The 27576-nt window shown below is 31.3% G+C and overlaps 1 protein-coding gene across 2 annotated transcripts in view; it reads left to right on the top strand.

Annotated features, from left to right (window-relative positions):
• The window catches only part of AGPS (alkylglycerone phosphate synthase), a 114998-nt gene that overhangs the window by 24934 nt on the left and 62488 nt on the right, over nt 1-27576 (top strand). For both annotated transcript variants that reach the window (XM_006210205.3, XM_072961209.1), the window contains exons 2-9: nt 2551-2640; nt 5112-5202; nt 7158-7278; nt 7373-7447; nt 11676-11747; nt 13297-13376; nt 14563-14643; nt 25557-25682. In XM_006210205.3, the coding sequence (XP_006210267.2) occupies nt 2551-2640; nt 5112-5202; nt 7158-7278; nt 7373-7447; nt 11676-11747; nt 13297-13376; nt 14563-14643; nt 25557-25682 (736 nt within the window). The remainder of the gene's footprint in view (nt 1-2550; nt 2641-5111; nt 5203-7157; nt 7279-7372; nt 7448-11675; nt 11748-13296; nt 13377-14562; nt 14644-25556; nt 25683-27576) is intronic.

Consider the following 27576-nt stretch of genomic DNA (forward strand, 5'->3'; position numbering starts at 1 on the left):
AATGTATTAGTAATTTGAGGGGATACCTGTGTATAAAGTTTAAAACCAGAAGCCTGGGAAACTTGCCTGCTTTTTATTTAACATATAAGGTACTTTGAAAATATCAGAAGATTGGTTTTGGGGTAACCTAGATTTTAATTATATACTGTTTAAGCAACATAATACTGTTTTTGGAAGCACAAATGCGTTACAAATGCCTACATTTCAACTTCTGTAAAGCCTCCAAAAGTTGGTGTAAATATGTTAAGGCCCATATCACAGGTAGAATTTTCTAGTTGAGATGAAAAGAGAAAAAGTTACCTTAGTCTACAATTGAAAACTTGGAAGTTCTTTAAGATATTACCCACCTGAAAATTTAAATTCAAGAGTTTTGAGTATGTAAATTTTTTTGTTTTTAGTGTACAGCAGTAGGTATTTCCTGCTTACCTTGATTCATTTTTCTCGTAAAGTGTTAAGAGTATACGCATGTAATCAGGTTTAGCTTTTCACTTTGAGGCCATCTGGGAGTAATTTTTAAAAATTCTAAGCATAATTTTAAGGAAAATGATTCTCATTGTTAAGCTATATAAACCTGCCAAATTCAACATCTGTACTGAGATAATTTCCCTGTGCCTAGTGATTGTAATACCAAAACAAAATGACTATATTGGTATTTTTGCATTTATTTTATGTAATACCAAACTACTGTTTTATAGGGTACAGACTTCATGATAAAAATTTAAATTTACTAATTCATAAAATTCGTTTCACATACAAAAACTTATGTGTATATTATAAAATATTAGGTAAAGATGTTAATTGAAATGCACATATACTCTTGTAAATTATTATGGAAATATAATGAAAATAAAATATTAGGTAAATTATATTCATAAAAGTGAAGAGAAAGTAATCATGAACAAAGCAGAGTGGATGATAACCTAATCTGTTTTTACAAAGTATAAACTTAAGAAAACAAATGTATTAGTGGTGATATTAGTCATGAGGTTTCTCTGTAAAGATTTTTACAAGAGGTCCCTCCAAAACCTTCCTTCACTGTAAGGTAGGAATGTAAAATTAGAAGAAAATACTGAGCGATAGTTTATCACAGGCTCATCTACAAATCCAGTCTCTGGACTGATACTGTTTAAGATGTTTTTGAACAATTTGTTTTTGTATAGAGACTATAATTTTTATTGATAGCAAACTGTAATTTAAAAGAGCTCATTCCTAGTTTCTTTTTTCAAAATTTTATGCATTGACAGGGATTTCAGTGCACAATTAATGACCTGTATCTGGTTCAGTTGTTATCATGTTAGTGTTCCACTTGTTTGAAAAGCCTTTGAACTGGAAGAAGAATTAATGATTGTAATAAAAAATTTGTTTTCAGTTGTCATTTTCTTCCTTGAGAATTAAGGAGAATTAAAACTTTCTAATGAGCATATTTTTGTTTATTTTGAATTTTTTTAAAAATTGAGGTAAAATTGACATGTAGCGTTGTATTAGTTTCAGGTGTACAACATAATGATTCAGTATTTGTATATATTGTGAATTGATTGCTGTAAGTCTAGTTAACATTCATTACCACACAGTTATAGGTTTTTTTTTCTTGTGATGAATTTTGAAATTTTAATGCAGCAAATAACTTTATGCATAGAGAAGAGTTTTCTGCAGGTATTTTCATCATAAACTACATCATTGAATTTGCAATAAGAATATTCACCATCAGTTTACTTCAGTAGCCCAAATATACTAGGGCATCATGCTAATTAATATATGTAATAAATGCTGAAACGGTACTTTAATGTGGTTGCTAATTGTGTTCTGCATGGACCTAATTCTTCTGTAATAATGTGTAAAATTGAATGAGTGAGTCACTGATTTTGATGAAAATGATGTTTAAGACTGTGAAATACTGGCATTTTGGAAATTAAAAGTAACATGTTATTTTTGAACACTGAAAACTGGTATGGTCATTAACTTAATATTAATGTTAGTATGTAGGTCAAGGTAGATGTTGGTATTTACATGGAAATTGAAAGATTTAGAATGTAAAGCCAGCACTCAGATTTTTAATCTACTTTATTAAAAGTGCCTACTACTAGTAGTGTCATTGCCAGTGAACCTACTTTGTAAATTGGTCTTTTTCATCATAGCAGAAGATTAATAGTTGTGGTTTTTCTAATATATGCAAACATTTGGTTTCTGTTCAAGTGAATTTTAATTGCAAAATTTTTAGGCCATCCTGTAATGTAGACTTGCACCATGTACAAAATGAAGCATACTTATACTCTAAGAATATTTTTCTCCTTTGTTCTTCTTTCTTTTTCCTTTGAATGCATTAAATTTAGTGATTGTAGCCCTTAATGAAGCAGATGCTGCTTATCAGAGTGATTCTATATTTAGAAATATTGATATATAGACATTTGATATGTATTAATTTTATTTAAAACAACATATTAGTGGGCTAAGGTCTTTTAAATGATTGTGAAGGTTAATAGTCAAATATACACTATTCAGTTTTGAGATGCCTACCATAGATCTCATTTAAGTATTTTTTTCTGTTACTAGGCAAGAAGTTATGAAATGGAATGGATGGGGATATAATGATTCCAAGTTTTTCTTCAATAAGAAAGGACAAATTGAGTTGACTGGGAAAAGGTAACTAGTTTATTCTTTGTTTTATTCCTTTTTTTCTCTTTCTATGCAAAATTTTAAACATAAATAATAAATATAACAGTAAATAGTAGACATACATAAAAATAGGATAATATAATGACTCCTCCCTTGATTGAAAAGTTAACATTTTTCCATAATTGCTTTTCTTTTTCTGTTGTATATCAAATTCTGACATTGTCATGTTACTTCTAAATAATTACATATGTATCCCTTAAAAAATAAGGACCTAACCATTTATATAATACCATTATCATACTCCCCCAAATAACAGAAATTTTATAGTATCTGATTATCCAGTTCACATTCACATTTCTCTAATTGTCTGAAAAAATGTCATTTTATAGGTAGTTTGTTTGAATCAGGATCCAAAATGCCTATAGTTAACCCACCACCCAATCCCCACAACATTGGCTTGTTCAAAGTAACTCCATGTTTAAGACTGGGAATTTAATTTGGGTTGGGTTATTATGGAAGGTCTGTGTGAATATAAACAGTATTTTTAAAATTAGTTTTCTGAGCTCTAGTAGGGCAGAAGTGATAAGAAAGATCAATCATTGTGTGATAACTCACTTTCTAAGATATTTTTGGTAATGTGTTGATAAGAATTCTAAAGAATTTGTGTATTGTTACTGTTCCAAATGCAGGTGGAATTGTAAAACCAGTTCTTAGTAGATTTTAAGCAACACTGACCCAGCCAAAGCTGGTATTTTGGGTTTGTCTATTGAATTTTGATATAACTTGAAAGGGCGTTGAGTACAAATGTATAATACTTGAATGCTAGCTCTAAAAATAAATATAAAAAATGAGACTAGGTAAAAAATTGGATTAGCTATATCATGAATCTGTTCCAGTATTGCACTTTGACTTATATATTAGGCATTACTATATTTTTTTATCTTACATGATATGTTAATATATTGAAATATCAACAAGGAAAGTTTTATTTCTTTGGAGAAATTCTATTTCTTTGCCATATATATATATATATATATATATTTTTTTTACTTAAATGTACTTTGTACCTGAAATAAAACCTCAAGAATAGTAATTAGTAACTAATTTAAATAAAGGTATGAAGATATATATTTCACATTTGCTTTTTTATTGGAAAAATAAATATTCTCTGCTTTCTCATTCCCATCCTTTAGTGTGGCTGGGCAGCACGTTGATGAAAGCTTAGTTGAGAAATTAATTCGTGTAGAAGGAATTTCTAGTTGAAATTAAATTTGCCAGTGTTCTAAATGTTGAGTGTTTTATGTTTTAAACAGAATAATATCTCATATACTAGAAACTTGTATATGGAGAGATTGTCTTTTGTCACCTTAAATTCTGATGTGCACTGCCTTCTTGGATATTTAGGTTCACAGAATTTTCTTTCCATATAGAGTGATTTCATTGGTCTTGAAACTTGGTCTGGTTTTGTATCTTCTGTAATATAGTATACTTCAGTCTTAAGGAAAGGTGGTAAATTGATTTCACCTTATATTTTACAACAAAAATAATTCTTAAAGTTCTCAAACCAATTTTCAGTCATGGTAGAGATCTATTTAGTAGTTGTCCTGTTTCAGCAATTGGTATGGGCATTTAGCTTTCTGGTAAAATACATGTTTCCTGCCCATATGTTTACTCTACAAATTAAATGACATTGTAGCTTTGACCAAACTAGGCTGTAAGTTTCTTAATAACAGAAATCATATTATAATACCAATTCTATGTGACCTACAATGCTTACTTAGTACATGCTTTCTTATTTGTTCATCCTAGTAATTTTGAAGTGTGTCTTGGACATTGTTAAGGATATGTTGTAGACACTGGGTATTGTGGAAACTGGATTCTGTTATATTCTTCTGAAGGAGCCTTTTTTTTTTTAATCGAGCAATTAACTTGACTGATCTCGTTTCCTTCTGTGGTGGTGAGCAGCTAAATTGTCTGTTCAGTTCTTTTAAGCTTAGCTATGCTGCTTAGAGTCGGCTGCATGCATGTGTAATTCAGAGTCAGCCAGACATTTGGACAGTGTTTATATATAGGTCCCTCTCTGACTGACACCTTTTGTGTGATTTTACTGTACTCTTTCCAGATGCTGTGTTCAGTGGTTTTTCAAACCAGGAAGATTGTAGGTTTTCTGCATTCTTCTTTCCTTTTGTGGTACTAGCTGGGGCTTTCCCTCAGGCTAAAACCTGTTTAAAAAAATAAAACAAAACTGGAAACTCATGTAGTGCAGTTTCTGTCTTCCAAGTCTATCATACTCCCTTACCCCTAATTTTTGCCTGCTTTTTGGCTATCTATACTGCCCTCAAATAGTTGGGTTTTCTTTGTTTTGTTTTTTTCCAGAGCTTATAGTTATGTGTGGGAGAGTTGGTTTGATAGGAATTGCTTGACCATTACTAGAAGCAGAACCCAAGATTTGAATTTAAATGAAGATACTTTAATATTTTACCTTCTTTTTACCTTAGGTACCCTCTTAGTGGCATGATTTTGCCAACTTTTAAAGAGTGGATCCAAAATACCCTTGGAGCAAGTCTGGAGCATAAAACTACCTCTAAAGTAAGTAAATAAGAAGTTAAGAAGTTTATTAGTTGTACTGACCTTGTAGGCTTTCTAGGGGTGATTTTTTTTTTCTTTTTTTTTTAGCATCCCAGATCTAGACCTAATCTCAGAATTTATCTGAGATCTATCAGGCAAATTTTTAATCCTCTTTGAACCTCAGTTATCCTAATTGGAGAAGTGAAAATAATAACTGTCTATTCTGTGTCTCACAGGTAGTGGTGAAGTTCAAATGAATTAATTCTGTGAGAACACTAAGTTGCTGCTATTTTTAGGTTATGTAATGGACTGACAATAACCTAACATTAGTATAGAATAATTTAAAATAAAAATGTAATGTTACATCTAATATCAAAATATTTAGAATATTTGAAGATTGAAAAATAAAAATTTGATTAAGATATGACTGATAGAGAATTTTAGTTTTCTCATGTAGTATCACGATTCTGAGAGGGGGGCTTAGAAAACTTTAAATTGTATATATATTAAACTAATGAAATAGTTAGCATTTCTTTATATAATTATGATTTTTATTATTCATTCTTATTACTTGCTATGGCATGGTATTCTGCATATCCCTCTAGCTGAGTATAACTTCGGTTAAGCACGGGGACTGTGGCTTATACTATATTCTCCACTATATCCAACATATTATTAAGGATGTAGGTATTCAATGAGTGCTTGTTTGGTTTATTTATAAATCCACAAGTTACATTTTATTCTAGTATTAATTAGGCTGCACAACTAATTCCTACTCCTCCCAAACCAAATTCTTTTAACTTTTCTTTAAAGATCTTTTCTGTTTCCTAATTCTTCTTCTGTTTTGACTGTTTGTGATTACCTTTTTTGGAACTGATGGAGTCTACATACCATATTCAGAAATTTCACCAGTTTTACAAGCACTTTTTTTTTTCTTCTGTTTTTGAGCCCTTTCAATTTTCAATAATGTAACAAAATACTAATCTGTATGTTTTGTTGAGGTTCTTTTAGTCATTTCCTTCTACTAGAGGGTTAATTCCATGAGGTCAAGATTTTTTTTTGCTGTTTAACTCACTGCTGTATCACCAGGGTCCTATAGCACACACTCAAGAAATATTTATTATATAATTGAATATTAAGTATAGAACATTAATAAGATACTGAAAGACTATGTAAGTATCATATATTTACACATTCTTATATTTTCTTTTTTCCAAATACTATATTACAGCTTTTCTTTTCATAGCAGATTTGATTTGGTTAGTCATTTATAGAACTCTTCCTATTTGTTAGGCTTGATAATAGGAGCTTTTCACAAAAACTAGCACATTTAACACTCCTTCCTTATGGTAGTATAAATTTGATGGTGATAATCTCATTTAACAGCTGAAGAAGCCAAGGCTCACAGAAGTTGGGTGACTTATCTTTAAAAAGTTGAGGATTTACTTTTCAAGTTACCTGTTAGCTGAAATTAAGTATCAAGTTTGTAATTATGTTGTGAGTTTTAAAGCAATCCTGTAAAAATGGGTTCATTACTTACTGTGAGGCTTTTGGCTGATCATTTAAAAATGATAAAAAGAAATGATACATTTTATCTACAGGTAAAAATGTAGATAATGCAAAAGTTTAAGTATCTTTCCCCCAGTGTCCCTAGTCTAAAGTTGAAGATTTTTGAGAATTGGCTATTCTCCTTGTTCCTGATTGTAATCTTTAGAAATAATGAAAAGCTGGGACATAGAGGCAAAAGAGAAAACATAAGGCTTTTATGACTTATGTTACAGAATGTGGTTAACCAGACCATTTGTACTTTGTTATTGTCACAAAGCTGATGCGCATGTGTAATATTTGTAATTTTCCTATGCTTCTGTGTTAATTTGGATGTAAAAAAATTTACATTTTATAGTCATTCTCCCTAGCATAGGTATTCAAAATTTATTTTCTAGAAATACGTCAAAGAAACCACTTTTATTTTCTAGGCATCCTTAAATCCTAGTGATACACCTCCTTCTATTGTAAGTGAAGATTTTCTTCATGACCTTAAAGAAACTAATATTTCATATTCACAAGAAGCAGATGATCGAGTATTTAGAGCTCATGGTAAGCAACTTTATATAAGTGCTATTTATTTTTAATTTTCAAATGTCCTATAACTTATGATTTTTTTACATTTTCTTTTTTAATGACAAAACAGGTCATTGTCTTCATGAGATATTTTTGCTCAGGGAAGGAATGTTTCAGCGAATTCCTGATATAGTTTTATGGCCAAGTAAGTTCTTTTTTTTTCTTTGTATCATTAATTTAGTATCGTTAAATCTTAAGTAAATTTAGTTCTGGAAATATGTGCTTTTTAACTGTATACTTTGTAAAACATGGAGAAAATATTTTAAAATATGTTTAAAAATATAAAAAATATTTTTTTAGAGTTTAATAAAGGTCATATAATTCTTTCTTGGTCTGATCACCCTTAATGGTTGACTTTAATGATTGATTTTGTTTTTAATGATTAAGTCTTCATTTAAAATGTGAACATTTTGGGAGGTCAGTAGAAAAATATATTTTTGGTTTATATGAAAATTTAATGAAATTATTATCAATCAATGATATATTCAGATGTATAGAAACTTAATTAACATAATTGATTACTGCAAATTAATAATAGTAATTTGTTATCAAATTGTGGGCTAAAATATATGGTGTTCAAATGGGGAAACAGGTTGTTTAATACATATATTGTCTTTGATATAAATAATTAAACTTTGAGAAATTAATTTCATTTAGGAATTTGGCTTGAGCTATAGGGTTGATAAGGTTTCTGTTGTTATTTTGCTCTTGCTGATGACTAGGCCCTATATTATACATATGGTTTTTTTATAAGCATCTCTTTTAGCAGAAATTTAAAACAGAATAGTTACATTGTTCCTTACTGTCCATAATTACCTTTTTAAAAAATTCTATGGATCTTCTGACTCTTTCTTTTTCAGATTTCATAAAAGGAGTATATGGGGTATTTTATTTTTCAAAAAATGGCTTCATTCATGGACTCTCAATTCTTAGATATGATCCTTTTCCTTTGCAAGGAGTATCTCAGGGAAAAATCCTACTTTAATTTGGGGATAGGAGGGACGGTGACATACATAGGAAGAAAATGCAGGAGCATTTGTAGTTAGGATGAAATTACTTTCCTGATATTTGTGATGTATATTCTTCTGTGTATTTGGAATAGTGATGAAATAGGTCTTTTTTTCCTATGTTCATTTAGTATAGAAATTTAGCCATTCCCCCAAAAAAGAAAAAGATATTCTCAACAGGAGAAATACTTTTGTTTTGCCTGCCTGGTTTTTAGTAGCTTTAGGCTACTTCTTTACCAAGATTTGAGAAAGATTCATTCCATTTTTTACTAGAAAAAAATGAAAGGAAATTTCTCAATTTTCATTTCCCATAAGAAACCTAATAGACTATCCTTTTATATATCTTGATTAGAACTTTAAAGAATGCTTTCCAGATATTTTCTTTATGTGTCTGAATATTAAAATACTAGTGATTACCATAATGGAAATATGTGTCTTACTTTAAGAAATCCAAATATTTTTAAAAGCCCAGATTTAGGAAACATGCAATGTTAATTGCTACACAGAAGTTTCTTTGCTCTGTCAGATCCTTCCCATTTGGTGAGTTCTCTCACAATCTTGGCCTTCCTTTTTTTTTTTTTTCCCCATCCCAATTTCCAATTCAGGCCCTTATCAGTGCATATCTGGATTTTTTCAATAGCTCTAACAGTTCTTATACCTCAAGTTTTTTGCCCTCCTAGTCCCATACACTGTTGACAGGTGAATTTTTCTAAAATATTCTCTTTGCCATCTTGTTCCATACTTCAGGAATCTGTATGAGTAGTGTATTGGTGTCTGAATCAAGTTTGTAATTTTAATCTGTTGAATCTTCCAGTATAAAGACTTCTTGGTTAAATAGTTTGTTTTCCAACAGGCTGTCAATTCACTGAGGCCTCTGATTAACTTTAATGTAAACTTCCTATTGGTAATAAAGTTCAAGTTTTTCTTTCATGAGGGCAAGTTTTGAGAGAATATGGCAGTTTGAGACAATGTGGTATTCCATAGAGTAGGGGTGGCTTTCTCATCTTGCAGTCTGAATATCTATACACCAGGTAGATATATACATACCTAGGAAATCTATCATTGTGGATGTCTTTAAGTCTGTCTGTGATCTGAATCTGAATTCTACATGTTGCTTTAATAGAATGCTGAGGGCTTGTCTAAGAGTAAGAACTTATAATATATGTAACTTTCCTGATTTAGAGTCATCCTTAAACCAGGATTTGTCACCATTGTGACCTTTACACAGTGTGGCTATTTCTACTTTTAATTTGGACAAGTAGTTACTTGCATATTATATGTTGTCTGTGATAAGTATATTTATAAAACTAAAGTCTCCTTTAGCAATACTTCCAATTATTTAATTTGGTATTTATGCATTGTTTTCAGCAGTTTAAATACCTAAACTTTAGTCCTGTGAAAATACATGCTAGGTACTGTTATGAGGTATTGAAGATAGGCAGTGAACAAAACAAAAATCCCTATTGTCAGGTGCTATATAATTAAATTGGTACAGGGAGACAGAACAGTAAATAAATATTTAATATGTTGAATGGTGATAAATGATATAAAGAAAAATAAGACACAGTAAAAAGATGGAGCACAAATAGTGTGGGCGGTGGGATGAGGGAGTGCTGTGTCAAATAACATGGTCAGAAAGCTTCTGATTAGGTGATACGCCTAGAAATAGCTTTACTTTGTTAAAGGTTTTTAACAGACATCTTTGGGTATTTTATTAATTATTAATGACCTAGTATTCCATTTATTAAAATTTTTTACCGCAAACAGTAAGCTTTTGTAAGCTTAATCTGAAAGTTTGAAAATGGATTTTTATTAAATTTGGAATGATGTAAATGACATATTCCTAGCTTTAAGAAAACTTGAGAAATGATAATTACAACTTTAATAGAACAGTAGTTTTACTTTCATAAGTGAGTATATTTGTATATTTTCCTTTGTATCCTTATTTCTCATCCTAAGCAAGTAATATTTGATTTTTGCGTGGTTTCTTTGCTTCATAGTTTTTCTCTCTGTACTATTTAGTAATCTGTCAGGAGATTGATCTTTCTAAAACACTCTGTTTGCCACATTGTTCTGCTCCTTAATTCCCTATTGCTAGTCAAATTGAGTCTTAGCACCTCTTGCTTGGTATTTAAAGTCTTCTGCAGTCAGGTTTTTGTTATTTATGTAACTTTTACACTGAAGAATACCCTTCAGTTGTGTACAGTAGAAAGAAACTCATATGCAATGTATTACATATAATTAAAATTTTGTTTAAAAAACAATAATCATCAGTGGATGTGAAAATTAGTGGGTGGAAGTATGAGAAACGTCTTATTTATGTAGTCTAAGTATCTCCCCATAAGATTCTCGTTAATTATTATGTTCTTATATGGAGAAACCTAACAGTTGGCCCTTCATATCCGAGAGTTCTGTATCTGTAGATTCAACCAATACTGTTCAGAAGTATTTGGGAAAAAAAAATCCAGAAAGGCCACACGCCAGCAACTGCTTACATAGCATTTACATTTACAACTATTGACATAGCGTTTATATTGTATCAGGTATTATAAGTGATCTAGAGACAATTTAAAGTATACAGAAGGATGCACATAGGTTATATGCAAATACTATGCCATTTTCCTTAAGGGACCTGAGTTTCCCAGAATTTGGTATCTGTGGGGATACTAGAACCAATTCCCTGTGGATAGTGAGAGATGGCTATACTGTATAACTAAATGATGAAAGTTAATATTACCAGAAATGAGATTTGTTTCCATCATGTGCCTCCAGATATAATGTGCTGATAAAGGCACTTTACTTCTGTGGAATTCCTGCTGAAATGTATAACCTGAATTTAATCATAAGGAAACAAGCAAACCCAAATTGAGGGACATTCTATGAAATAACTGACCAGTGCTCTTCAGAAGTGTTAAGGTCAGAAGATAGACTAAGGAGCTATTTTAGATTAAAGGAGGCTAAGGAGACGTGACAACTAAAATGCAGTGTAAGATGCTGGCCCACAAAAGAGGACATTAGTGGAACAATTGGCAAATTTTAATATGGTCTGTTGATTAATCAGTAGTATTGTATCAGTGTCAATTGCTTGGTTTTGATCTTTGTAGTTACATAAGATATTAATATTTGCAGTTACTGAGTGAAGGAAAGTCTCTACCATTTTTGCAACTTTTTTGAAGTATGAAATTATTTAAAATGAAAAGTTAAAAAGATAATAAACTGCTTTAATATAGCTACTTAATGTGTTAATGAGTGAATAAATGAAGGAAAAGTTTAGACACTAAAGAACTTTGTAGATTCTTGAATTGCAGGGTTACTCAGATTTTATTCATGACCCTGTGATTAATTTATTTTCCCTTTTTTCAACAGCATGTCATGATGATGTAGTTAAGATTGTGAATCTAGCGTGCAAATATAACCTTTGTATCATACCAATTGGTGGTAGGTATTGTGCCTTTTGAACTTTAATATGATGTTAATTTGATTTATTTAAAATATTTGTATTTTAAACATTTGTGCTATCCCACTGAAAACAAACATTCTTATAATTATGATATGGTTATTCTGAAAAATTGGTTTAGGCTGCTCATTTCTGTTCTGAATAGATCTACCTAAGCTGCTTGAGACAAGATTTATCCTTGGTCCATGGCTTCTTTTCCGTATGGACCCTAATTTGAAGCTATGACTTAATGCCTAAATAAGAAAATGTTCCTCCTTTAGTAATTACTTTTTAACCTTTATCTTAATAGAGAGAATATTATTTTTCAAAGGCTAACTATAACCAACATAAACCTTTGAGAAGGAGTGCTATTCAGCATAAAAGATCAACCAGGACAGTGATGACCAAATCAATAATATCTTTCATTACTGAAAACTAAAATTATTTTACATTTTAAGACAAATTTAATCCCTCTTGATCGTTCATCAACCACATTGTTTGAACAACTTACACAAGCCAAAGAAAATTGCCTTCACTGACTGAAATGGCATTGATGGACTGGAAATGGGACCCCTGCAAATCAGAAGTTCCAGATACTATCTTCAGCTGATACTTTATGTTGAATTTGTACAAAAAATGCATTACAATGCCACTTTTAATGAAATATTTTTTTTGATTTCAAATGACTTTAACAAGCATATAGTGGTTACTAATCACAGGCATGTTCCTAACGTTGTCTTACCTTGTGAAATTAAGTGGAACCTTGTAGATCAGCACCCTCTATAAATTCTTACCTTGTTTTCAAGGTGACTGCCACATGTGTTCTATCCAAAAATGTATGGAAGTGCCAGTTAAAAGTTTATTCTGCTGTATGATGATACAGATGTAGTTAAGAACTGAGAACACTGTATTGTTCTGTTTTGGTATCAAAAATCATTTTTCCTTTGACAATAAATGTTAAAGGAAAACAGCGATACATTGTTTAAATTCTTCTATGTATTACTTATTCTATATTAAAGTCACTTTTCAGCAAAGAACATATAAATTTGTTTTTGAATATTATGTAATCTGGGCAGTTTTAACTTGTTTATATTCAAATTTATTAAAGCCTATTTGTATAGGAATATAATATTTTAAATGACCAATGAACCTCTTAAATACGGTAGAAAGGAGGTAATGGTATCTCTAGTTGTACAGGATGAGTATTTTTTCTTTTAAGCTATCTGTCAACAGTAATCATTAGATTAGAACTTTTCTAATCATGTTTTTGGAGTTCCACAAATTGCTAGGGGCTTCACTTGAGTGTGCCCAGGGGATGGAGCCATATCCCATTGCTTTCAGCTCCATAATATTTCTTCATTTTGGCATGCACCATAAAATAAAGGTAAGTTTGCTTTTAGTATGTTAGTATTTGCAAATTACATTTTGCAAAGTAGAAATAGGTAATATTTCCTAGCTGGCCTATCTGTTTATTTTGTATTAGGGATTTACCCTAGAATTGTAGCTAAAAATAAGGTATTTAAGCATAGTTATTGTTTCCTCTTTTGGCAGGAGGAACAAGTGTTTCATATGGCCTGATGTGTCCTGCAGATGAGACAAGAACAATTATTTCTTTGGACACTTCGCAAATGGTATATAATAATTGAAAATGTATTTGAAGATAACATTTGGTTTTAAAAGTTGTCTTTATGGCTCAGTCTTAGTTATTTTTAAAAAGGTATATTGTCCATTTTGTTTAAAATTTTTTTCATCATAGCATTTTACCTTTGTCTTCAGATCTTCAAAAGCTAAGTTCACTCTTACTCTGTTATACATCTTGATGGATTCTATCAAATTGACATGTGAAATTGGCAATTTGAGAAGGATGGATTGGAATATTGATACAGTAGTTGACCTGATTTGTATTGTTAAAAAGCAAATAATATTAGTTAATGTTAATTTGAATCACTAGGACTTACTTGTTCCCCAAATTTTTACTAATACTGTTGCATTTTTGCTTTTGGAAGAATGGAGAAGCTAATTAATTTTAGTATTAACTTAAAGTTAATAATGGACTAACAGATTCTAGGATTATTTTTTAAACTTTTGACTCACTGTGGTCCAAAAGTTTGCCTTTGTGCCATGTTAAAATTTTAATTTGGATATGAACTTAATCTTTGTATACTCAACAATATTCCTGGTTACATATTCCTTTATTATAATAAAAAATTTTAAATTTATTTATTTTATTAGTTTAAAATGTTTTCAAGCATTAAAATAGAGAGAATATTATTCCTATTCTCTGGAGTAAATAATTATTAACATTTTGTCTTATTGGCTTTATCTTTTCTTCTCTAATATTTTTAAAGCAAATTCTGATAGTATGCTACTTTACACCCAAATATTTCTTGTGTGTTTATTTTAAAAAGGACACTTTCTCACCATATTATCACTTCTGGAAAAATTAAAAGTAATTCCTTATATTATTTAATATCCAGTCGACATTCATTTTCCAGCTGTCTCAAAATTGTCTTTATTTTATAGTTCATTTGTTTGGGGATTCAGACAAAGCCACAGTCGCTTTTGGTGGTTTCTTTGTCTCATTTTATCTGAAACCTTCTTCCTCCCTTTTTGAATGCCTGTTTTAAACCAACTCCTGTATAATACACTGCCTATGTTACTGTGTCTGTCATGTTGTGTAGTCAAGGATAAGTGGAGCTGTGGGTAACCCTACTTGTTTAATTTCTATCCTGTCACTTGCTGCTTTGAGTAGAAAGTTATATTTCCTGAGAAAGTGTTTGTTCATGGAAATGAGACTCCTTTCTTCTTTTGCAACAGAATCGCATCCTCTGGGTTGATGAGAACAATCTGACAGCTCATGTAGAGGCTGGCATAACAGGACAAGAGTTGGAAAGACAAGTATGTTATTTCTTTAATAAAGATTTTCAAAACTGCTATATGTCCTCTCTGAATAAAGTACCTATCACAGTATTCACTAAGCAAGTTTGTTCAGTTTCTGTTGTGGATCAGGCATTGAGTTAGATACTAAGAACACAGTAGTGAATAAGACATCATCCCCTACCCTTGGAAAGCTTACATAATATTATGGCAGAAAGTTGGATAAATAGACAATTATGATTCAGAGTGAGAATTGCTAGGTGAAGGCTAAATAAGAGATGTTATGGCTCATCAGATGAGGTTTGGAGAGAAGGAATTGAACAAAGAAGGTATCAAAGAGAACTCGATATTTAAATTGAGACTTCAGGGTGAGTGAGAGTGAAAAGGAAGTGAGAGTGGGGAGAACAATCTAGTCAGTGGAAGCAGCATATGCAGAAGCTTTATGGGCAGCTGTTGCTTTGGGGGACCTGCATACTCCCAGAGCAAGTTGAGTATGGCTGAGATCTATTCCGTGTATATGGGAGGACACACTTTCTTGGTGTTTATATTTTGAGTGAGTGTACATATATTGGTGGTAAAGGATGAAGCCAGGAAAACATGATGGGGTCAGATCATAAAGCCCTGAAAGTTTGAACTTTCCTTTTGTAGTTAGATAGTTTTCATTAGCTATTGTGTGGAGAACGGATAGGCATGTAAATGTGGATTAAGGGACTGCTGCAGTAATTCAGGCAAGAGCTGATAGTGACCTGAAGTAAAGTAGTAAGAATGGACGTAGAATTCTCAGAAGTTGATGATAATTTGAACAATTGAGTAGAGGTTAATATTTGCTATTCATTGACGTTTTTATTGCATAATTTTATTGAAAACTGCATATCTCATTCATAAGCTAAACTCTTGGAATCTTTATAGCCCTTTTTTGGGATTGTAATAAATTTTAGGAAAACTTGAGGTTCTCTTTATGGATTCTAAATAGGTAATTATTAAAATGTGTTGGTTCCTTCAGCCTTCTCAAATATGGTCGAGATAACTGTAGTAACTAAGCTTTTGTAAACAAACATTAGAAAGTCCAATTTGCTGGTGATGTACTTGATCACTTTGTTCAATTTGGGGTACAGAGATTCCTCCTTCCTACCTTTTAACAGGGCATAGAGATGTGATATACTTGTTGATCTTCTTTTTAATTATCTTTTTCCTTATTTCATAGTAAAGAGTTGAATAAAGTTGGTATGCCATTGACCAATTCCATATGAAAGGATTTGAAAAAAATTAAACTTTTATGTTTATTGTTTGATTTAGTGATGGGACCAGGATAAAACTGAACATACTCATTGAGACAGTGTTAAAGATCTTTAATAAGTCAAGATTTTATATAAGTCAAAGTAATTAGATTTTGTTAATTATTATAGTTTATAATGAAATTCAGTGGGCAGAATAATAGTATTTAATGGGAAAAATCTGTTAAAAGGCCTGTGTTAGTCTTCTATTATGCTGAGAGGCATTAACACAGTTTTTTTTTTTTATATAACAAAGGATGGCCTTTCTTGTCTGTACTTTTATATCCTTTATTATGGCATTTGATGTAGTATTTTAACCTTTCCAATTTTTTTTTAAAGGTTAGAATTAAAATTCAAGGGACATATTTCCTTGAAATTTAAATGACATTTTCCTAGACTAGGAACTTCTGATATTTTACCTACTAGTTCATTTCCCTAAATGCCAATATAGAACATTTCTTTTTGCCCCTAGTAGTCTATAATACAGTTTCTACAGCTGTTTTGATCCCAGTTCATGTTCTTCCTCGTTATACTTCTGTGTCCTTCAGTTTCTTCTTCAGCTGAGGTAACCAACTTAAAACTTACTGCTTTTTCTTTCTATAAGTTTTAAAATGATACAGATATAGTAGTTGAGTAGCACAGATTTTCATTTCTTTAACTTGTGGATTACATTGATTTTAATATGTATGAAATTTAAGGAAGGTCACTAAATGTCAGTAATGAATTTTAGGAATTTGTTTCTAGGTTTATTAAATCTTTGGCTACTTAATTTTATTAGTTAATAGTCTAGGAATATGTGACTTGTGTTTCCCCCTCCTCCCCCAGGGATGCATATCTCTATGCCTCAGTTTTATCTGTAAAATGGAGATAATAATTCCTACTTCATAAAGTTTTTGTTAGAATGAGATAAGTTAATAATGAAAAGTACTTAGAACTTGTATTCATTTCATTACTTTTTATTGAGCCATTGTCTGCTTCATTTAAGCACAGCTGACCTTAAACATTCCTTCTATATGCCAGACTCCCAAATTTATGCCACCTCAGACTTCTTTCTTGATCTCTAGACTTGCTACCCATTTGCCTAGTTGATGTTTCCATATCTAATAGACATTTCAAACTCCACATTTGAAAAATTGAATTTCAGTTTTCCCTCCACAATTTGCTTGTTCTGTAGGCTTCTCATTCTCAGCTGATAGAAATTTAGTTCTTTGGGCAGCTTGAGCCAGAATCCTTAGAATCATTTAAGTTTCATAGTTTTTAGTTTATATTCAAGTCTCTGGTGAGTTTTGAAGCTTTTGAGTTAATGTTTGTGTATGGTGTGAGGGATGGATTGAAGTTCCTTTTTTTTGCGTATAAATATCTAGTTGTTCCAGCGCCATTTGTTGAAAAGACTACCCTTCACTGAATTGACTTTGTACCCTCATAAAAAAAGTCTGTTGTCTATATGTAATGTGCTTCTAGTTCTGGACTCTGTTTGTTCCATTGATCTATTGTATATCTTTATGCCAGTACCACACTGTTTGGATTATTGTAGCTTTATCATAAATGTATTTTCAAAGTTGTTTTGGCTATTCTAGGTTCTTGTTGTTTCCATATGAAATTTATAATCATCTCATTAGTTTCTCATTTTTTTCTTAAAACCTGCTGAAATTTTGATTGGAATTGCAACAGCTGTATACATCAATTTAGGGAAAACTGACATCTTAACAATATTGAATCTTCTGACCCATGAACATGGTATATCTTTAGGTTTTTGGGGTTTTTTTTAGATCTGTTTCTCTCAGCTGTGTCTTGTGGTTTTCAGTGTACAAATATGTCATATTTTTAATAGATTTGTCCCTAAATACTATATTTTTTGTATCATGGTAAATGGTATTGTTTAAAGTTTTCAATTTCTGAGTGTTTTTTATTAGTATATAGAAATAAAATTGACTTTTATATGTAGGTCTTTTATCTAGCAATTTTGCTAAATTCACTAACTAGTCCTAAAAGTTTTAGCTTATTAGATTTACTACATATATGATCATATCCTTTGTGACAAAGCCAGTTTTACTTCTTCCTTTCCAATCTGTATGCCTTAATTTGTTTTTCTCACCTGATTACACTGGCTAGAACCTCTAACACAATGTTGAAAAGAAATGAAAATAGACATACTTATCTTCTTCCTTATTTAAGAGAGATGCATTCAGTCCTTTACCATTAAGTATGATGTTAACTATAGGGTTTTTTTTGTGAACACATGTAATCAAGTTGAGGAAGTTCCTTCTAAGTTTGCAGAGGGTTTTTATTAGGAATGGATTTTGGATTTTGTCAAATGCTTTTTTGTGTCTTAACATGAAAGATGAGGTGATTTATTTAGGCCATTCTTTTTTAATATAGGTTTTTAGTATTATAAATTTCTCCTAACTACTGCTTTAGTGGTATCATACAAATATTAAAAATATTTTCTACTTCCATTTTGATTTTTTTCTTTGACCCATGGGTACTTAGAAGTTGTTATTTAGTTTCCAATTATTGGGGGATTTTTCCAGATGTCTTTATGTTACTGATTTCTATGTTAATTCCATTGTGTTCAGAAAACATTTTTTGTATAACTTGAATTCTATCAAATTAATTGATATTTCTTTTATGGCCTACAATATGGTCTATCTTGTAAATGCCCCATGTACACTTGAAAAGAATATGTGTTCTGCTGCTGTTGGTTGGAGTAGTCTATAAACATCTATTAGGCCAAATTGGTTTATAGTGTTGTTCATGTCTTCTATATTTTAGAAAAATTTTCTGTCTACTTGTTCTATCAGTTATTGACAGAATGGAATTAAAATATTCAACTGTTATTACAGATCTGTTTTTTTCTTGCACTTCTATCAGTTTTCACCTCATATATTTTAAAGCTCTGTTATTGGAGTAATAAATGCTTAGGATTGTTATAGCTTCTTGATTAATGAAGCATTTTGTTACTATGAAATGACCTTCCTGATAATATTCTTTGCTTGTATCTACTGTATCTGATATTGAAACAGCCATTCCAGTTTTCTTTTGACTGTTGTTAGCATGGTATATCTTTGTCCTTTTACCATTTTTTAACTTTTCACTGATTTATATCTTTATATTTAAAGTACTTTTCTTGTAGACAGCATGCAGTTGGATCTTTTTACCTAACCTGACAATCTCTACCTTTTAATTGGGGTGGTTAGACCATTTACCTTCAATGCGGTTTATTGATGTGGTTCACTTTAAAAGTGCCACCTTACAATTTGTTTTCTGTGTTTCCCATCTGTTTTTCCTCCTTTTCCACTTTTACTGCCTTTTTTTGATTGCATTTTTTATGATACCATTTTATCTTTTTTGTTTCTTTATTAGCTATAACTTTTGTTCTGTTATTTTAAGAGTTGTTTCAGGTTTTATAGTATATATCTTTAACTTAAAACATTCTACCTTAAGGTGATAATATAACACTAAGAGTTTAGCATAAGAATCATAAAATGTTATACTTCCCTCTCCCCTTGTCTCTCCTTTGTGCTTTGTCATACATTCTACTCTTAGATATATTGCAAAGCCTGCAGTATATCATTATAATTTTTGTTGAAACAGGCAGTTATCTTTTAAAGATATTTAAACAATAAGAAAACATCTTATATATTTACCCACCTAGTTACCCTTTATGGTGCCTTTAATTCTACCTGAAGATATTTTCCTTCTGCTTATAAGAATTATTTTAAATATGTTTAGTGTGGGTCTGCTGTTGATGAATTTTTTCTGCTTTTGTTTGTCTGAAAATGTTTTTGTTTTATCTTTTTTTTAACACTTTATTTTTTTTAGAGTGGTTTTAAGTTTAAAACAAAATTGAAAAGAAAGTACAGAGATTTCCCATATGCCCCTGTCCCCAAGCATGCATAGTCTCTCCCATTATCAGCATCACATGAGTAGTAGGTTTTGTTTGCTTGTTTTTTGTTTTTGTTTTTTTAACCAATGTAGGTAGATAAACCTACATTGGCACATCATAATTACAGTAAGTCTGTAGTTTATTTTAAGGTTCATTCTTGGTGTTGTACAGTCTATGGGCTTGGACAAATGTATAATCACATAAATATCCATCATTATAACATCATGCAGAGTATTTTCACTGCCCTAAATTCTCTATGCTCTCCCTATTCATCTGTTACTCCCAACACTGGCAACCCCTGACCTTTCTCTTGTTTCCATAGTTTTACCTTTCCCAGAATGTCATATAGTTGGAGTTATAGAATATGTGGCCTTTTCAGATTGGATTCTTTCATTTAATAATAATGCATTCAAGTTTCCTCCATGCCTGTTCATGGCTTAATAGCTCATTTCTTTTTAGCACTGAATAATTTCTGTTGTCTTGATTACCACAGTTTATTTATCCATTCACTTACTGAAAGATGTCATGGTTGCTTCCAAGTTTTGGCATTTATGAATAAAACTACTATAAACATCTGTGTGCAGGTTCTTATGTAGACATATGTTTTCAACCCGTTTGAGTAAATACAAGGAATATGATTGTTGGATTGTATAATAAGAGTATGTTTAGTTTTGTGAGAAATTGCCAGATAGTCTTCCAAAGTGGCTGTGCTATTTTGCATTCCCGCCAGCATTGTATGAGAGTTCCTGCTGCTCCACATCCTCTCTAGCATTTGGTGGTGTCAGTATTCTGGATTTTGGCCATTCATATAGGTGTGTAATGGTACTTCATTGTTTTAATTTGTGTTTCCCTAATGACATATGATGTGGAACATCTTTTCATATGATTATTTGCTATCTTCAGTTAGTTATCTGTTAAGGTCTTTGGTCCATTTTTAAATTTTTTTTTTTAATTTTGAGTTTTAAAAGTTCTTCATATGTGTGTATATGTAGCAGTATAGTTGATGTACAATATTATGTCAGTTACAGATGTATGACACGGTGGTTCACAATTTTTAAAGGTTATACTCCATTTATAGTTATAAAATATTGGCTATATTGGGAGTTCTTTGTATATTTTAGATAGTAGTCTTTAATCAGGTATGTCTTTTCAATATCAAATGTTTCCTTCCAGTCTGATTTGTCTTCCAATTCTCTTCATATTTTGCAGAGCAGAAGGTTTTAATTTTAATTAAGTCTATCTAGCTTATTAATTCTTTCTTTCTTTCATGGATTATGTCATTGGTATTGTATCTAAAAAGGCATTACTATAGCCACAGTCATCTAGATTTCCTCCTATGTTATCTTTTAGGAATTTTACAGTTCTGTATTTTACATTTAGGTCTATGATCCATTTTGAATTACTTTTTGTGTTTGGTGTAAGATTTTTGTTTAGGTTCTTTTTTTTCCCATATGGTTGTCTAGTTGTTCAAGCATCATTTGTTGAAGACACTACTTTGCTCCATTTTACTGCCTTTGCTTCTTTATTTAAGATCATTTAAGTGTATTTATGAGAGTCTATTTCTGGGTTCTCTGTTCTATTCCATTGATCTATTTGTCCTTTCCTTAATGTCAATTTCTTGATTACTGTAGCTTTATAGTCAGTCTTGTACTTGGACAGTGTCAGTCCAATTCCTGGCTGTTCTTCTCCTTCAATATTGTGTTGGCTCTTTTGGCTCTTTTACCTCTTCGTATACACTTTAGAATCAATTTGTCAATATTTGTAAAATAATTTGCTGGGATTTTGATTAGGATTACATTGAATCTTAGATCAATATGGGAAGAATTGACATTTTGACAATATTGAGTCTTCCATGAACGTGGAATATTTCTTCATTTATTTAATTCTTTGATTTCGTCCTTCAGAGTTTTCTAGTATTCATCATGTAGTCTTGTACCTAATCTTTGTTAGATTTATACATAAGTATTTCATTTCGGTGGGTAATGTAAATGTTTTTAATTTCAAATTCCACTTGCTTGTTGTTGATAGATAGGAAGACAATTGACTTTTGTATGTTAACCATGTATCCTGCAACCTTGCTATATAATCACTTACTCAAGGTTGCCTTTTTGCTTTTTTTTAGAGATATTTTAGCTGAGTATAGAATTAAAGATTGATAGTGGTTTTCTTTCAGTGATAGAAAGATGTTACTTCACTGTCATCTCACTTTACTGTTTCTGACAAGAAATCTGATGTTACCCTTATCTTTGTTCATGTATACATAATGTGGTTTTTTTTCCCTTTGATTACTTCTAAGATTTTTTAATCACTGGTTTGAGCAATTTGATTTTAATAGGCCTTGGTATAGATTTCTTTGTGTTTATGTTGGGGATTGGTTGAGTTTCTTTGATTTGTGAGTTTATAGTTCTCATCAAATTTGGAAAATGTTTGGCCATTATTTATTCAAATATCTGCTTCCCTCCGCCACCCCCACCTGACCTTTAGGGACACTGTTTACTCACATATTAGGCTGCTTGAAGTTCCATGACTCACTGCTCTCTTTTCACTTTTTGTTTTTGTCTCTGTTGCTATGTCTTGAAGTTCACTAATCTTTTACTTTGCTGTGTATATTCTGTTCTTAATCCCATCACTGTATTTTTTGTCTTAGATATTGTATTTTTCATTTTTCTAGATGTTTAATTTGGTTCTTTTTATATCCTCTATGTCTCTACTTAACTTTTTAAGCATATGGAATACAGTTATAATAAATATTTTAATGTCCTTGTAAGCTAATACTAACATCTGTGTTAGTTCTTGGTTGGTTTTGATTATTCACCTCATAATGATTATTTTCCTCATTATGGATTGCGCTTTCCTGCTTCTTTGTATGCTTGGTAATTTTTTATTAGATTCCAGCCATTGTGAATATTATCTTGTTGAATCTTGGCTGGTTTTCAATTCAGCAATATTCTTGAACTTTTTTCTGGGATGTGGTTATTTGGAAACAGTCCGATCCTTTGGTTCTTGCTTTTATAACCTTTTAGGTGGGTTTAAAGTAGTGATCTGTCTGAGGCTAATCATTTTGCATTACTGAGGAATGACTTTCCTGGGTATTCTACCTCATGCTCTGTGAAATGAGCTTTTTCCTGTTGGGCTGGTGGGAGCAAGTACTGTTGTTGGCACTATTCTCTAATCCTTCCGGATTATTTTCTCCTTTGGTCCTGGGTGGTTTTCTCACTTCTATGTACTTTTCAGTACTCTGCTGACTACTTGAACAGGGACCCTCCGCCAGTCTCTAGGGCTCTCTCTCTCTCTGCTGCTCTCTCCTCTTTAGTATTTTCTCTTGTGAACTCTAGATGCCTTGGTTTTCTACAGCTTTAAACTCAGTCACCCCAACTCACAGTGTTTGATGAGTTTCATCTGGATTCTCTTTTCCTGCACTGCAGCCTGGGGCAATAAGGTAGGGGCAGTCATAGTGCTCACCTTCTTTATTTGCTTTCTCATAAGGACCACTATCTTTTGCTACCTCATGTTCAGTGTTTGAAAACTTTTGTATCTATATTTTTCTGTCTTTTGTTCTTTAAATAAAAATGGGAGGGTAAATCTAGTCCCATTCACTTCAACTTGGGTAGAGGTGGACGTTCCAGCTCTACTTTTTTTTTCTGCTATACTTCTAATTATTCTTTATTAACATAATTACATTTCTTGTTAATTTCAGTTTTTTTCTCTGTGTAATGCAAGTTCTGCAATTTAGGATTTGCTTGTTTAATGATGTGTCTGAAGCTTAGCACATTGTAGTCAGTTTTAATATTTTAATATTTATTTTAATACTTTAACATTAAAACATTTATTTGAATTTTAAAAAAAATTTGTTGTTTTAATACTGAATGGGAATACCAGATTAAGATAAAGTCCCTATTCCCATAGAGCTTTATGGCATATAGATGGGAAAGAGAAGTTATTTTATTTTATTGATAAGATTCTTCAGCAGATTTTTCTTAGCAGCTAATGGTGTTAGCAAAGACAGACTTTTAAAAGAGGAAGTGGCTGAATGTGTATGGTTATAGATACCATTTATTAAGCACTTACTGTATGCCAGTAATTGTTTCTTATTAAATTAGCATACTGCAGTATGTATGTTTTCCCGCAAAGGTAAATGACATATCTCAAACTCAGGTTCGTAGCCATCACATTTACCTTACTTACCTAGTAGGAAGTTAATCAGATTTTAAGACAAGTAGATTTAAATTAGTGTGCCAGCTCCCTGAGCATAAAGACTATCTTTTATTTATTTATTTTTTGTATCCTCATTTTCATTGCTTTACATAATTACTGACTCATAGTAGCTACTTATTTTTGGAGAAGGTAACAAAGTAGCCTACTAGACATAAAAGGCAAATTAATAGTTGGATATCCTTTTGGAAGTAGTTTAAATGTGTATCTAATGATTTGCTTTGATTTCGCTAATACTGAGATTTTTGTCATGAGAATATGTGAAAATTCCCTGTTCAGTGCCCATCACACCTAAGTGTTCCATGAGTGCTTTTTCTTTTTCTTCTCCTGCTTTCAGAAAAATTGAGTAGCATTAGTCTTTTGAGAGTAAATAATACGGATATAGATTGTTTGGGAATTAGGAAGAAACAACAGCCTGAAAGTCTTCATTTTAACTTTCAGTCATGTATTTAAGCTACTTATTTGTGAGTGATTACTAATCTCTTAAAATTAAATGTATTGAATATTTAGTGGCAAAGTTCTATTATGTAATTATTGATATCTTTTAAAATCTTGTTTTCCTAGTAACAAAATTAGACAAGATAAATAATTTGCATTGTTTATGTGCAAAAGGTAACAAATTATATTTAACCTAATAGACTCAAATTTTAGATTACAACTTTCATACTGAAATACACGAATACAAAAATAGTTGACATATTCTACATCTCTGCATGGCTTACTTGAAAAATAGAAGCAATTGCTTTAACTGGATGACTATCAAAATGGTCAACACAGATTGATGGGCTTGAGTGTGGTAGACAGTGAGTATGCAGATGGTGGTGTCTGTACCGTTTGACATGAGATGGCTGAGTCTTTAAAATGATTTCAGTGGAATGGCTTTGGTGGTGTTGCAGTAAAGGGCATCCGTTCAACCTCAGGTGCTGTACAGATGGCAAAGCCAAGCTAATATAGAAAAATGAGAAACAAGTGACTGTTTAATGTACAGGAATGCATGATCTGCATCACAAATAAATGATGATATTACATGCAGGAAACCTAGCCAGATGGCTGTACATTAAAACACATGACTCCTTGAGAGAATTAAGTACAGGCAATTTGCTCAGATTTTCTGCAGGCCTGCTGCATATTATATTAGGATAGGGAGAATAAGAGATTAAATGCTTTATTTATTGAAAGTGTTTAGGTGAAGTTGGCAGTTATTTAGACATAATCTGATCTCCGTTAAGTATTTAAATTGTCTCTTTGTGGGGGGGGGGGAAATAGAGAGGGCAGTTGGCTTGAAAAAAAAAATAATGTAAAGAGTAAGATTTGCGAGTGAGCCTGTAGAAAATATAACTGTCTTTTGGCCTATATTTTTCAGTTTTGTGAAGTTTTCCACTAGACAAAAGCGTAAATATTTTTGAACAAGTATGATAAAAGTATTTCTTTTTCTATATATGTTTTAATGAATCCAAGGAACAGTGACATAAGGAAATTTTAATGGGGGAAGAGTTAATGTGTTGAGTGCTGTCTGAAATGGGGCCATTTTCACTAGTAAAATATTAATTTTTGTTTTTCAGCTTAAAGAAAGTGGTTATTGTACAGGTCACGAACCAGATTCCCTGGAATTCAGCACTGTGGGAGGATGGGTATCTACTCGGGCATCAGGCATGAAGAAGAATATCTATGGCAATATTGAGGACTTGGTAAATTTTTTTCTAGTTATGTAATAATTGGTTAGTCCATAGAGATTATTATGAAGTGATTAAAGCCTTTAAAAACTGAGTTGGAGAGTTCCCCCAAAAGTGTACCCCTTAATTATAGTAACAAAACTGTGTAGTAGAAACAGTTGAAACACACAACTGTCGTCATTATTTAAGAGTGCTTCTTTTCAAGTGACTGATATTTAAGCTTTATAAATGTGTCATAGTATCTGACTTATAAATGTATATAAATATAGTTCTTCAAGTCTTGTTAAGCCTTGGTCTTCAAGTCTACCAAGATTTTAGTCCATGTATTTAGGTGATCTTGTCATTTCTACTCTTTCATCTTACGAGATCTTTATATTTATTTTTCTAAAAAGGTTTTCTGTATAGAATTAAAGAGCCTGTTGAAAATGTTCCAGATAGAGGCAGTGTGACCTGTAATGTTTTACGTGCATGCCATTTTGTTTTAGCTAATTTGATACCACTGCTCTGGGAATTAGTGTGATAGTGTAACTATAGGCATCCTGGCTAGGAATTAGGGGTCATTTGTTCCACTTGTAGCTTTTCCAGTGATTAATTGTGTGACCTTGTACAAATTGGTTCACCTTTCTAAACTTCAGTTTTCTACTCTATAAAATAGAATAATGTTATTTGTTACATAGAATTAGTATAAGGAGTAAAGGACATGAAATGAAAACTCTTAGCAGAGTCCTTGGTATGTGGTTTGGTCTTTCATAAATGTTAGTTCTCTGTATCATCAATATTTTGATAACAGTTTAAAAGAATAATTTATGAGACTTTTGAAGTTGTGTTACTAACATTATTATTCCTAGAGCTATTTAGCTTTGTTTTTCAAATCTAATATTTCAATATTTTCATCAATGTCTCGTTGATAGAAATATTAAATCTTTGATGAAATATATTGGTTCCTTTATAGTTAATACCCCCAAATTTAAGACTTTGTGTCTATATTATGAACACTTTAAAGATATCTACATTATTTTTTTATTTTTTAATTGACGATATTTTAGAAATCACAATTTTCTTTCTGCAATTAAGATAATATAAATTTAGTTTCAGTGGAATTTGATCGTTTTGCTGTTAGATTATTAAAAGCTTTATCACAGTTAAGCACATAGTTGATAGACTGCTACATTTAGTACTGCTAAAGCATGTAATTTATTTTAATCCTTTTTGGGGTTGTTTAAGGGCCACCAATTATAAGCATACATCTTAATGTATTTATTTGCATGTGTATGTCTAGTTTTTAATATAAAAAAGGGTCATACTGTGTTTAATCTGCTCTTTAAACTATGTTATCAATATGTTAACATGTAAATGAACTTAAGTTTGCACCGTCATTTTTTAAGTGTATGTAATTCTCTTATTGATAATTCATGGTTATTTAGGTAATTCCCTATTAATGAGCAGTTAAATTATTTTTTATTTCAAAATTATAGAAAGCAAAGAAGAAAATATCCTTTGTAGTCATTTCTTTAGCATACATCTTTAAGCATTTTCTTTGAGTAAGTTACTAGAGCTTGAATGTTGGATCAAGTGTGTTTTTATGTCCTTGGACCCTTACAATCAAATTACTGTAAAAATTTTATGCCAGTTGACAATCTCACTAGCACTATGAGAATCTTTGTTTTACTGGACCTTTTATTTCTGTTTTTGTCTGAAGATTTTTTCTTTCTTTAATTGCTAGTGAATGTAAACTTTTAAAATGTCCTCATTGGCAATTTTTATTTTTTTGTTTTATGAATTGTTTATGTCCTCTGCTCATTTCCCTCAACAATAAATAGACTATTTTTATTTACCTGTCAAAAAACCATTTTAAAAACGTGTTGAGTTATTCCCTGACCATTTCTGAGGAAATTTTTTTGATTGACCC

Source organism: Vicugna pacos, chromosome 5 (assembly GCF_048564905.1).
Source record: "Vicugna pacos chromosome 5, VicPac4, whole genome shotgun sequence".
Taxonomy (NCBI): domain Eukaryota; kingdom Metazoa; phylum Chordata; class Mammalia; order Artiodactyla; family Camelidae; genus Vicugna; species Vicugna pacos.